The sequence below is a fragment of the Uranotaenia lowii genome, chromosome 1 (assembly GCF_029784155.1).
Source record: "Uranotaenia lowii strain MFRU-FL chromosome 1, ASM2978415v1, whole genome shotgun sequence".
NCBI lineage: Eukaryota > Metazoa > Arthropoda > Insecta > Diptera > Culicidae > Uranotaenia > Uranotaenia lowii.
This window is the reverse complement of record NC_073691.1, coordinates 121,559,153-121,572,347: the sequence shown is the minus strand read 5'-3', so window position 1 is coordinate 121,572,347 and position 13,195 is coordinate 121,559,153. Positions and strand designations below refer to the sequence as shown.

At 35.2% G+C, this 13,195-nt stretch overlaps 1 protein-coding gene across 1 annotated transcript; it reads left to right on the top strand.

Annotated features, from left to right (window-relative positions):
- The first annotated feature begins 11,666 nt into the window (after positions 1-11,666).
- Positions 11,667-12,343, top strand: LOC129737874 (uncharacterized). Its single transcript, XM_055729038.1, has 2 exons — positions 11,667-11,903; positions 12,107-12,343. The coding sequence occupies exons 1-2, from the start codon at positions 11,667-11,669 to the stop codon at positions 12,341-12,343; spliced, it is 474 nt and encodes a 157-aa protein (XP_055585013.1).
- The last annotated feature ends 852 nt before the right edge of the window (positions 12,344-13,195 follow it).

Genomic DNA, 13,195 nt, shown 5'->3' with positions numbered 1-13,195 from the left:
TTAAAATTCAGCCATTTATTCAAATTCACGAGATCACAGTTCAATTTATGGACAGCAGCACCAGCATCATCACAAGCAATAAATATCACAGTATCATCAGCAAATAAATTAATATCACAGTGTTTTAGAATTTTCTTCATGTCGTTTATATATAAAATAAAAAGCAGTGGTCCAAGAACGCTTCCTTGAGGTACGCCAAGCGTGGTTTCTTTGGTATTTGATATCACAGAGGAGTATTTGGTTCTTTGAAATCGGTCATCTAAATAGGATTGGAGCCATTTAAGAGCTGTGTCTGTTATCCCGTATTTCGAGAGCGTGTCAATCAGTTTTTGGCGAGAAATAGTTTCGAATGCTCGCTTTAAATCGAGAAAAACGGCAATGATTTTCATTTTTTTATCCAATGTTCCTTTCCATTTAGCCAGTAATAGGTTTAGAGCTGTTTCACAAGAGTGATTTTTACGGTATCCGCTTTGTTCTGCAACCAGTATTTTGTTAGCTTCAATGTAGCATAATAACTGCTCCTTCACTACTAACTCCAAAACCTTCTCATAAACTGGAAGCATATTAATGGGTCGAAACTCCTCTGCTTTTGATGTTCCATTTACTTTTTCAATCGGAACGACCAAAGACTCTTTCCAGGACCGTGGAACGCTTCCCATCAACAAAGATTCATTGATGATCTGCAATAGTTTACCACCAATTACTTCAAATCCATCTTTCAATATTCTGCAGTTCACTACATCGGCACCAGAAGATGATCCCATTGTCCAGACAATTTTCTTTAAACATTCAAGCGTTGTAGGTGAGAAATTGGCTAATTTGCTTCGGGTATACAATCCTGTAAGTTGAATGGGCTCAGGCTCTGTTTCAATGGAACTTCTTATTTCTTCAATACTTGATATGAAATATTCATTGAACATGTTGGCGATTTTTAACTGATCATATTCTTCTACTCCATCAAATTCAATAGATTGAGCTAAAGGTGCATCTGGTTTTATGAGCTTCTTGAGAACTTTCCATAGTTCCTTACTATTAGTTTTATTCGCGTCAATAGAGCGCTGTATGTATTCTCGCTTCTTTCTTCGCAGATTACATGAATACTCGTTTCTGTACACTTTATAGAGTGACCATGTACGATCAGTGTTACACTGCAAAAATTTCTGGTACGACTTATCCCTTCTTCTTTTCATCTGGGCAAGTTCAGTATCAAACCATTTTATTGATTCTTTGGCTTTTTTAAATTCAATGGTCACTAATGTATTGACACATTTTTGAATATTGTCGATTAAACTTTTTGCTTTATTATGTAGATTATCTAGCAACCATTCCGAATTTATTGGTTCTATTTGATTTCTCAACAACGTAAGTAATTTGTCAGGGGAGTAATTTTTCCAACTCTTTACCCTAATTAATGTTTCATCACAATCAATACTGTTGTTATCAATGTACAAACATAAAGTTTCATGGTCAGAAATTTTAAAATCGTTAACGGCACAAACATGAATATCACAGTTTGAGAACGCCATGTCAATCAGTGTTTGGCTAGTACGTGTTATGCGAGTATAATCCTTAACATGCTGTTTGAGATAGAACGAATTCATCATATTTTTCAGGTTTGCGGAATCTGCAAGATTTAACCAATCTATATTGAAATCTCCGACTATCAAGTTAAACTTAGGTAAGTCAACAAATTCTTCTAACCAAGTTTCCTCTAATACTTTTAGAAATATGGCATCACTGTCGTTAGGTGAATGATACAGCACACCATATCGACCTGCAGTTATTCCAGAGAAAATTTCGATATCGAGGAACCAATTTCGATTCATTTTAGCATTCAATAGAACCTTATATTTTATGCTTGTATGGAGATAAATCATAACTCCTCCAGTGTGCCTCGAATCAGAGAAGCAAATTACGGAACGGAAATTTGGTAGCTGGAAAAGATTTACGTCTAATGTTTCTGTCACATGCGTTTCTGTCAGCATTACTAATTTTGGTTTCATCGATTGCACCATCAAACGAATATCTTCAAAGTTTGCTGTCATTCCTCCACAATTCAAATAAATAACTGTTGGTTGATTTTTATTCTGCTCTTCTAGTTGCTATGGACCATAATTCAAGAGACGACGTTTGTTTGCTACTAGTTTTTTGTAAACTGGACATTCTTCACTGTACGCAAAGTGATCGGTGTCCAAATTCATTTTTCGTTCTATGTTCATATTTCTGCAATTGACACAGCTCTTAAAATTTGACTCACAATCCGACGTTCTATGGTTCGATGCACAACGGGAACAAATTTCGTTGTTTTTGCATTCTATGCTTTTATGGCCATACGCACAACACTTGAAGCAACGTGTAATGCTAAAACTTTCTACGACTCTGCATCTGTCCCAACCAATATTTACTCGACCCATTTCTAACATGCTTTCCAGTGAATTCACATCAACTTCTATAATTGCCGTATATTGTGTGAAATCTTTAAATTTATTAGCAAACATAGTAACAAGTTCTAAACTTTCTATGGACAAGTATTCATTCTGTTCGGTAAGACATTCTTTCAGATACTCTGCGGTCATTTTTTCAGATAACCCTGTTATTTTTAATCGAGGTCTTATTGGCTTTGTAATTGAAACATCATAATTTGCTCCCATTAAATTTTGTACATTTGAGATAACAGATTGCAAATTTGCCTCATCATTGACGCCGAGAATCACCCTACCGTTGTTCCCTTCTCTTACGGTTTGAATTTTTACGGCAGACCTGTCGATCTTAGCTCGTAAATCTTCTTTGGTTGCCCTGGAAGTCTGATCAGGTTCTTTTGGCTTAACTATGACCATTGGCTCTCTTTTTTTGATAGGTGTTTTAGTAACGAATTGATTATTTCCTTTCATTACATCAGCAAAAGTAGGGGTTCGACCACGCATCATTTGTACGGGATCATCTTCTGGATTTTTTACATAATCCTTTTCCACACGAGCTCTTTTTCTCGATCGCAAATTAGTACTCGGACCGGAAGGGGTTTCTATATTTATTATATTTTTCGGTTGCACTGTTATATTCTCTTTTAAAACACTTTTGACATTCTCCACAATATTTTCTCTTCAGTTTTTAGCATGTTTTTCACTATTTCTTCATTTTCTTTCAACTTTAGTTCAATTTCCTTTTTCCATTTATTTAAATTGTCATTCACTGATTGAATCAATTCATTGCATTTCACAACTAAGTTTTCATTTCCCAATCGTCCATTACGACAATCTCTGCACACAAACTTCATCCCGCGGTTTTTTTTCCATATATTTGAGACCATTCTCGTCTATCCCATCACAGCATTTCAAGTGCAAGAACGAGCCACACGTCCCGAAACATTTGACTTTCATTGTTTCATCCCGTATTGGCTTTACACACGCGCAGCACGTCGAGGTCGACGACATCGCACTGCCGAATTTTGGCCTGTCGGCCACACACTTTGCTTCAAATTTGCACTGCTTTGTTATGCACACTTCAATGGGAGAATTTTACAATCTTTTACTGCAATTTCAGTACATTCACCGTTTATTTTTCAACGAAACTTTTATTTCATTAGAAAGAGAGAGCAAATCGCTTTCTAATTCTATAAATATGTTTGATTTCAAACGAATATTTCACATCAAAACAAGTAAAACAAGTTTCATAACTTAGAGTTGCACTGTACACGTATCCGCACTTTGCAATGACTACTAGGACGTGGCCGGCGCCGTTATTGACGTTAAAAGAGAGAGCATAAGTTTTGTGCAGTGTGAATGAGCTGCTAATCCCAAGCATCATTCATTTGACCTCTGATCAAAATTGATGGCCTCGGTCAATCACGGAGTAGCAACCATTGGCAATGTGGAACTTGTTCTACTGAGCCACGCCAGCGATCGTGGACCTCGAAGTGATTGTAATGTTAATATGTTAATATGATATAATATGTTTTTAAAACCAATGCATATATTTTCTACAATCATGCACTTCGGGTTTTACGGTTTAAGGTGGATGTGAGTAGTTAATCAAGCTAAGCTAAGCTAAGCTAATTGAGTTTTGACAAAATTGCCCGGTTTACCCGGTCTGGATACGTGCTGAAACAATTCTGGCAACCTTATGCAAATATGAACTTTCTCTGCTATTTTTAAGGCAAAGTGTACCTTTTCAAAGCATTATCCGTTTTACCCGACCATTTTTGAAAGCGTAATTCGCCAAAATGTTTTAGATTGCTATAAAAACAGTCTTAATGTAAATAAATGACTAATGCCAATGGTAAATGCGATAGCAAACAACCTAACCTGCCAAACTGCACAAAAACTGCGATGATTAAAGCAATACCTGATTTCCTATTCCGATTCTACTTTAGGGTGTCCGTCTTACCCGACTTTCCCCTATGAGCATTCTCGTTCTTTAATTTCTGCGAATGAACTTCTCTTGGATACAAAACTCAAATGATTTAAACTTAATCATGAAACTCTTAAAAATTGAATACAACACTTTGGTGGCTCAAAGATTTCAAATTCGTAACTTTTGGTCCAGTGAATTCTGAAATATAGAATGCTGAATTCCGGTGTTTCTTGGTTTAGATTTCTTCGCGGTTAAAAAAACAATATCGCGGTCCTTAATGTGTTAAGGCCGAACAACAATTAAAAACGAAATAGACTGGATTACTCTTGTTTCAAATATGCGGTTAAAAAATATGTTCATTATGATTGACATCATCTTTAAATATATGTAGGTACTTTCAACTGGGGCGACTTGCAACACTTTTCAACTTCAATGACTTCTAAAATCTTAATTCCCAAAGATAACCATACCTCTTGTACATCAAAAGTTTTAAGGTTGAAGGGACCTCAATTTGACGTAGTCGGAAAAATTATTTTTTCTACCAGTTATTTTGAAATTAACAAAACATGCGAATTTCACCCAACTTAGAAAAAGGGGTAATTTGCAACAAAATCCATTGTAAATGAAAAATCAAATGAATACTTTTAAAAATTTATAGCTTTTGATAAATTTGTGATACCATAACGCATAAAGCATCAATTGCAGTAATTTTTAGTTTTGTTCGAAGAAAATGTCTAATTTTTTCTGTCAAAAATGTTTGTAAGGAAAAAGTGTAAATTTGCTGCATACATTTAGGGGTAAAAATATTACAAAATTTTCTATTAGCTTAAATCGTGAAAATAAATCTTGGGATGGATGAAGTATTAATGTTTACAAACGCATAATGCAAAACAATCATATCCCAGCATAAAAAACGCAATTAATGAGGTTTAGTTCTGATTTACATTTTTCCCTAGACAGGTAACTGAATTATAAACATATTTATTTAAAAAAAACTTGGTGTTTATTCGAAATTTTTTTTTAACCAGCAGTGTTGGTATAGTATAATAAAAGCAATATCAAGTTTATAGGTGATATTATTAAGCCAATCCGTCATACTGGATAAAGGTTTTTTGACGGCATCGAAAAATTTTAAGAATTGGACTTCTATTGCTCGATTTTTTGAATTTTTTCTGTGAACCAAAAACAAGAAAAATTTCTTAAAAAGGAATGACTTCATCATTGAATCTTTTGTTATTTAGTTTTTTATCATTTTTTTTTCTTAAAAGGTTGATTTCTCAACCCAGACGGCAAACAATCAACATTTGTTATATTTTCAGAGATTATGGCTTTTAAATTACGGAATTCTTGAAGAAATTTTGAAATGAATGTCTTTTTTTGCTTCTTCTTAGAATTTTATTCCTGTTTTGCTAGTGCTTATTACCTGGCACCTTTTCAATAATTTGCTGTTCTACTTCATTATAATATATTTTATCATCCTATTCCATTAACGTTGCTTGCCTGTCCTGCTTTTTGAAGGAGCTGTTGTGAAACCGATTCGAGCCAATTGCCAGGTGATCTAGGATGTCCCAAATAGATGTTCACAGAGAATAACCGGCTCAGCATGATGGTTGTCGAACAAATAAGAACATCGTATATCATCATGTTCTGGTTAAATGACAGTTTTAATTCAATCTCTATTATTTTGTTTCTGCTTCGTTCAAATAAGATAGCTTCTAGGCTGAAGATAAGGGAAAGACGTTACGTGCCTAAAATAAGTTTGTGCTAAGCTCGATTTCCTCAAATCATGGCGTACATAAACTCAGCCTCGTTCTGCTGCCTAGATGCTGTTCAAGAGAAGCGTTTTATAGCGCAATTCAAGTCAGAATGTGGCTGACATATCTCATTCGTCATCGTCCTTTTTTAAGGATAAAACTCTGGCCTCGTGACTTTCGTTAGCGAAGAATTTACTTTCCCTGACGGGAAGTTTATCAATGTCACTTTCACTGCCTTTACTGTTATCTACATAAACGAAGAACGCCATCGCTGAGCTTCAGGATTGGTGGCAAATACATGGCTCATATAAGCGCCCAGATACATATCCAACCATCTCCATAGCTCTCACCTGCATGCATTGAAAAGCAGGTGTTTGGCAGTTGGGGAAATATATTTGGTAGTCATAAAATGATGACTGTTCATCTCCCCTGCGAACTATGTGTATAGAGATCCTGGAGCATAAATGCAAACGAAATGACGAAATTCTACGCGTCATGGATGCGAAACCGTAATGGCATTGACGCGTGGAAGGTTTCAATCAAGGGATGATACGAATTTTTGGACGTCATGCAGATGAAATGTGGATGGCCCATATATTTGGATGTATATTTTTTGCAATCTGATATGCTTGACTTCGGTAGCTAATTTGTTTTAAATAAAGGTACCAAAAGTTGATTTAAAATAAATTGAGTTTCATTGTGCGGTCTATTGACAACAAATAAAAATGACTTCCTAAATAAAATGAAATCTGTAAGCATTTTAAGAAAGATATTTCAAATTGAACGTATTTAGTTCACTAGACCGAAAACCAAGGTTCAATTATAAAACTAAATGTTAGACAACCAAGCAGTTTTGAGAACTCTTGACGAAAATAAAAATTATCTGTTTCTTAATCAACCCAATGCAATTACCATCAGTCAAAAACAATCGAGTTCGTTTGAAATGATGCAGTTACCTGAATCGAAAACTAAACCTGGTATCCTCATTTTCGTTAGATGGCTACAACACAAATCGAGGCCTAATGTGACGACTTTCAAAAAGGCGGGTGGTCCAATTAACGCTTCCGTGCTATAAATTTCCATCGCTGGAAGCAGTTTTTGGTAAAATTCCACAACAACGTCCTCTGGAAGCATGGTGTGAAAAATAAATATTTTCTCATCTTAATCTTATCTGATCATGCGATGCCTTAATGCGCACACCATAATCGTCGTTATTTTCCAAGGATTCGTCTTCTATTTTGAGGCAGCGAGGGCTCTCGAATATCCTTTACCAGTACCTACCGATGTATGTATGTAGCCCGCTAAACAGACGTCTATCTATATAGAAGGTAGGCAATGTGCTCGACCAGATTCCGACCAATGAACGGATAAATGCAGAGGCAGCAAGTTCGTGCTTCATCTGTCCTGAAGGGGATAAGATGTGAACCAAAAGTCAGCCCCATTGAGCTGCTATAAAGCAATGCGATGGGGAGAACAAAAATAGGAGGCTCATATAAGAGCTCAGTCCATACCGACAAACTCAAATTTCGAGCCGGGAGTCGGGACTTTTTGTCAGATTGGTTCAGCGAACGATGGCTGCAAAGCGGTGGAGCATGGTGCTGTATAGCTCAAGGTAATTCTGCTTAAAACCGATCGCATGCCGTTGATAAAGCGTCATCTCGACTGTTCCTACACAAATCCTCCATATCGTCGGAGTTTTTTCCTCTTTCTTCTTCTCAACCGACATCCAGTCTCGGATCGACCTGATTTTATGTGCCTTTACGCTGCTGCACATTTAACCGAATAATAATCACAGCTGCAAGAGAGGAGCAAAAATGTTGCAAAAGTTCGTAACAAGCACAATGCAAAATGCATCCTGGAAATGGGAAAATAATGCATACATATGGGAAGGAACGAATATCTCGCCAATAGCTCGAGGTGTTAAAATGATGACTGGTGTTGGCTTTATGAGTGCGCTTTCGGGATCTTAATTAGCTGTCGTATGGAATTTACACGTCGCCCTGGTTGTTTGAAGTTATTTTTTTTCTGTCCTCTCGAACGTTCTCCTTTGAACTTGTTAACGAATCTTTTGTTGAGATTCCATTGCCGGCGATAAACACGAAATGAATTTGGTTTATTTTTTCTCGCGTGCATTTGCATTATGTGGCGGGTGATAATTGCCGGTTATAATGCATTTATTTTATTACCAGCGGTCGATTTTTGTGGGATTAATAACATTGTCAATGTTAAATCCCGAAAATACGTAGAAACGTTCCCCACATCACATTGCACCACAGAAAAAAAGCATTTTAGAAAATTATCAAGTTAACGGATTCTTTTGAAAATTTCAGACAGTGAAATCGTTGGTGCCGTTTTTTAGCATATTGTTCCAGTTTCAAACCATACCTTACATAATTTTGATTAATTTAGGTGCCAGTCTTTTTTGGGCACAGTATGGAAAATAGGTAAAAATCATTTGAAAATGTCTGCACTTTTCTGACAAAACTGTAAAAATTTTAAATGAAAGTTTTAAATCAAAGATCCTTCTCCTGAGTTTGTCATGCCTGAAGTATAGAACAAATTCTTTTTAGTTCAAAATGCATATCAATAATCAAAGCTACATAGTTCACGGTTGATAACAAAAAAAAAATAAGTCGGTCCTGAAGAATAAGCCTTCTAGAATAAGCCTCTGGCAATCTAGATAAAGATGCAAATTTCTTGGGCTGTTTTTGCTCCAGGAGTTAGGCTCTACCAGTAACATATTTTTGGAATATGATAGTGATTTGTTTATAGAGTATTTCCTGAGACAGATTGTGGTAGGGTAGCTTTTTGTTTTTGTTTTGAAAAAAGTAAACACCTGCTGCTCGCCATTTTGAACTTGGGAGATTAACACTGTTCAATGAATTCTTCAAAAGAAACTAATGTTTCAAATTAAATAATTTAATTTGTTTACCTATTCTATTCTATTTTTGTTTATTTATAGAGGATTTTAACCATCTATTTATTTATTTATTTGACGTCAATCATTTGCGTAGACCGTTTTACATGTTTGCCTTAAATCTATATAAGTATAATGTTATGATAGAAGCACTCTCTTCAGTTCATTTTTGTTCATTGTTATATCAATTATGGTGCAGTATTTGTTATAGCAGATCATGATCTTATTTATAGGTCCATTTTGGGCATAGTTTGTTCTTTGTTTATTTATGTAGAAAAGATTCCTGTTTCTTAAATACCGAGTGGGAGAATAAAAGTTAAGTTTTTCTAAAATGTTTGCATCATTTACTCTTTGCCCAATAACATCATTTATAAAAGCTAACATTGCAAACTCACGTCGTTTATCAAGACTATCTATTTTAATTAACATACATCGAGATTCATACGAAGGTAGCTGATACGAGCTCCAACCTAACCTGCGTAAAGCATATAATAAAAACTGTTTTTGTACTGACTCAATGCGGTCTTTATGTGTACCTTGATATGGAGCCCAGACAACACTGCAGTACTCAAGAAGGGGCCTAACATATGTTACATACAGTGTTTTGATGGTATAGGGATCATTGAATTGAAAACTAAACCTTTTTATAAACCCGAGCATATTACTTGCCTTGTAAATTATGTTATTGTAGTGTTCTACAAAGGTCAGTTCAGAATCTAGTATGACTCCTAAGTCTCTGACTTGATTGCATCTTTCTACAGATTTTTGACCAATGGTGATGGTGTCCTGTCTTACATTTCGCTTTTTGGTAAATGAGATTGAGATGCATTTTTTTACGTTTATCTCTAGCAAGCTTTTTGTACACCATACATAAAAATTATCAACTTCTCTTTGGAAGGATTCAATATCAGATGGTTTACGTATTTCCATGAAAAGTTTCATGTCGTCTGCATATATTAAAACATTTAAATGATTTAAAATGTGTTCAACATCATTGACAAATAAAATAAATAGTAAAGGACCCAGATGGGATCCCTGTGGCACTCCTGATGTAACATGCACAACAGACGACAAATTTCCTTCAAATCTTACTTGTTGCGTTCTTCCGTGCAGGTATGACTGAACCCACTTTAATAATTTATGATTGAAACCTATTTTAGATAATTTGAAAAGCAATAAAGGAATATCAACTCTATCAAATGCTTTGCTAAAATCAGTATATAATGTTTCAACATAATTCCCTTCATCTATGGCATTTATCGAGAAATTTACAAAATTTAGTAAATTGGTGGAAGTAGAACGTCCTCTAATAAAACCATGTTGTTTAGTAGTGATTGCATTTTTAACTTGAGAAAAAATGTGTTGATTAATTATTGATTCAAATAACTTAGGGATGCAAGATAATATAGCAATTCCACGATAATTTTTAACATCTGACTTTTTGCCGGTTTTGAAAATCGGAACCAAATACGATTCTTTCCAAATGGGGGGTAGTATGCCGCTTTTTAAAGATGAATTGAACAACCAAAACAAGGGTTTCACTAACTCATTTGATAATGATTTCAAAATTTTATCTCGGTCATTCTTCCTCTTAATTTATTTACCGTTTTTATGAAGAATAAACAAATAGTCTACAATAAATCACGGTTACTTCGAACGAATAAACTGTGCTGATAATCGTGAGTATAATAAAGCTTAAATTTGTTTTTGTTAATAATATCTATTTCGTTCAACCCTCAGTCAGTACATTGAGTGTTTATGCTGCAAATTTGAGCTCCGAACATTTGGAACGGTACAAAAAGAAAATAGAGATTATTAATAACATGGATCCGTACCTTATACAAATAACAAACAGTGTGTTACCCAGATTGGTGACGTACGAATCCATAATAGATTATGCTTTGCTGGCGAAATCATCATATAGCAATTCCGAACAACATTGTTTTAAGGCTGTTGATGCTAAGAAAAGGTTTGAGAATGGCATGGTGCAATTAGTTGAAGGAACAATAATAAATGGATTCTATGTAGTTCGCGGAAAGGAAAGAAAAAAAAACTGGAACATCATTTTGAATATTTAACTAATTTGTGTTCAATTTTTTTAGGTGATGCACTCTATGCGCATGCATGATAAATGCTTAACTCCCTGGGTTATCATTGACGAATCAAAGATTCTAAATGGACATTGCGACTGTGTGGCAGGGCTCGGTGAAGTTTGCTCGCATGTAGGAGGCCTACTCTATTACTTGGTTAATATATCCCGGACCCCTAGTAGTGAGGTAGCAGTGACAGACCGAGAACAACAATGGGGTAGGCCACAAAAGTCCATCAGGGAAAACCTTCAAGTATCTTTAATGGAAATTGATTTTGGTGTATGGAACGAAACATCCGATGAGACACATGAAAAAGTTCAACCCCTCAGTGTTCTCGAAATTAAATCAATTCTTAAAGACATTGAACCGTCAGCTGCATGTACCGTAATGCAAGAACTCTGCACGAGCAACGATTGTTTTCGGTGCAAAGAAAATGCACTCGTTGATGAATCGTTTGCTGCACCCGGGCTTCTTCTTAATACTTTATTTGAAGCAGGTCATCAGGACAAATCTCTAGAAAGCTTGCGGTTCATCGGAATAACATTCTATAAAACAATGTCTGAGGCAATGGATGACGAAACTCGTATGAAAATTGAAGAATGTACACGAGATCAATATAATTCCGAATTATGGAAAACAATGAGGATAGGTAGGATCACTGCATCCAACTTAAAAAAAGTAGCATCGACAAGAATCGACAAACCATCAGTTGCTATTCTAAAATTGATTTGCTATCCGGATATGACATATTTCTCGACGCAAGCCACGCGATACGGCAAAGCCAAAGAGAAAGTAGCATTTAGTCAATTGAAATCGATTCTAAAAAAAACATCTAAATCCAAACTTCAAACATCCCGGATTTTTCATTGACAAGGAATGTCCAGAGCTTGCCGCATCACCTGATGAAAATTAAATGTCCATTCAAATTTAAAAATGAAAAAAACGTCTTGAGAAAACTTTGCGCTGAGAAACAACCATACATACGACAAACTAAGAACGGCTTCAAAATGGTAGAAAAACACGCATATTATTTTCAAACTCAGATGCAAATTGCTGTCACAGAAGCACGCTATGGTTATTTTTATGTGTGGACCAAAAACGAAAACTTACTTATTACAGTACCTAAAAATGATAGTTTCTGGAACAAAAACAAACATAAAGCAAATGTGTTTTTTAAAGCAGTTATTTTGCCTGAGCTTTTGTCGCAGTATTATACTAAACGAACAAATTGATAATGTGATATTATGAAGTGTAATGTAAAGTCATATCATATGTAACTTTTTTTTATTAGGTAGCAGTATTTTATCGAAACATAATAAAAACGTCAGTTTTAAAAAGTTGTTTGCAAGTATAACAATATCATAACCACTGAATTAAATTAAGATCATTTTAAGGTATTAGCAAAAATGATCCATTACAAGATTCGGAACTCTTGCGGAAATCGACGGACAAAATCCAAAAGCGTCACCATCAAATGCTGCGGCAGAAATGCAACTATTCAGTAAAACACGCTAAGGAAAAAAAAAAAACAATTTATACTACACGGTCGGAAATAACTAGCAGTTTAAGGGTCCATTTGCACATCAAACACACTGAGGTCTTTCTCTACGTGGTCTTGGCTCTCCAGAATTAGCACGGTTTTTTGGTATCAGAGTCGTCATTCGCTATTCAAAGCTTTTTTTCTTTGGGGGCCGTTCAGATACCACGTGGATAGAAAAATGAGATTTTAGACCCCCACGTACACGTACCCCGTCCCCGGATGTCCACGTGGACAAGTTTGAATTGTGTTTTCTAAATCTAATTTGACAGTTAGGAAACACTACTTTCTGTTTTTTTTTTGTTATAGAAATGACTGATTTTGAAAAAAAAAGCGAAATAGCATTTCCTGATATGAAATAATTTTAAAAATTTTAAAATTGTAAATTATGATATATATCACTTGCTTCCAAGTAACTACTAGTTGTTTAAACTTAAACTGGAAAAATTGCAATTTTAAGATTTTGAATTAAACATCTTAATAAAACTAGATAAATTTCATCTTCATCTGGATGAATTAGACTTAATTAAATTAAGACCTTAGTAAA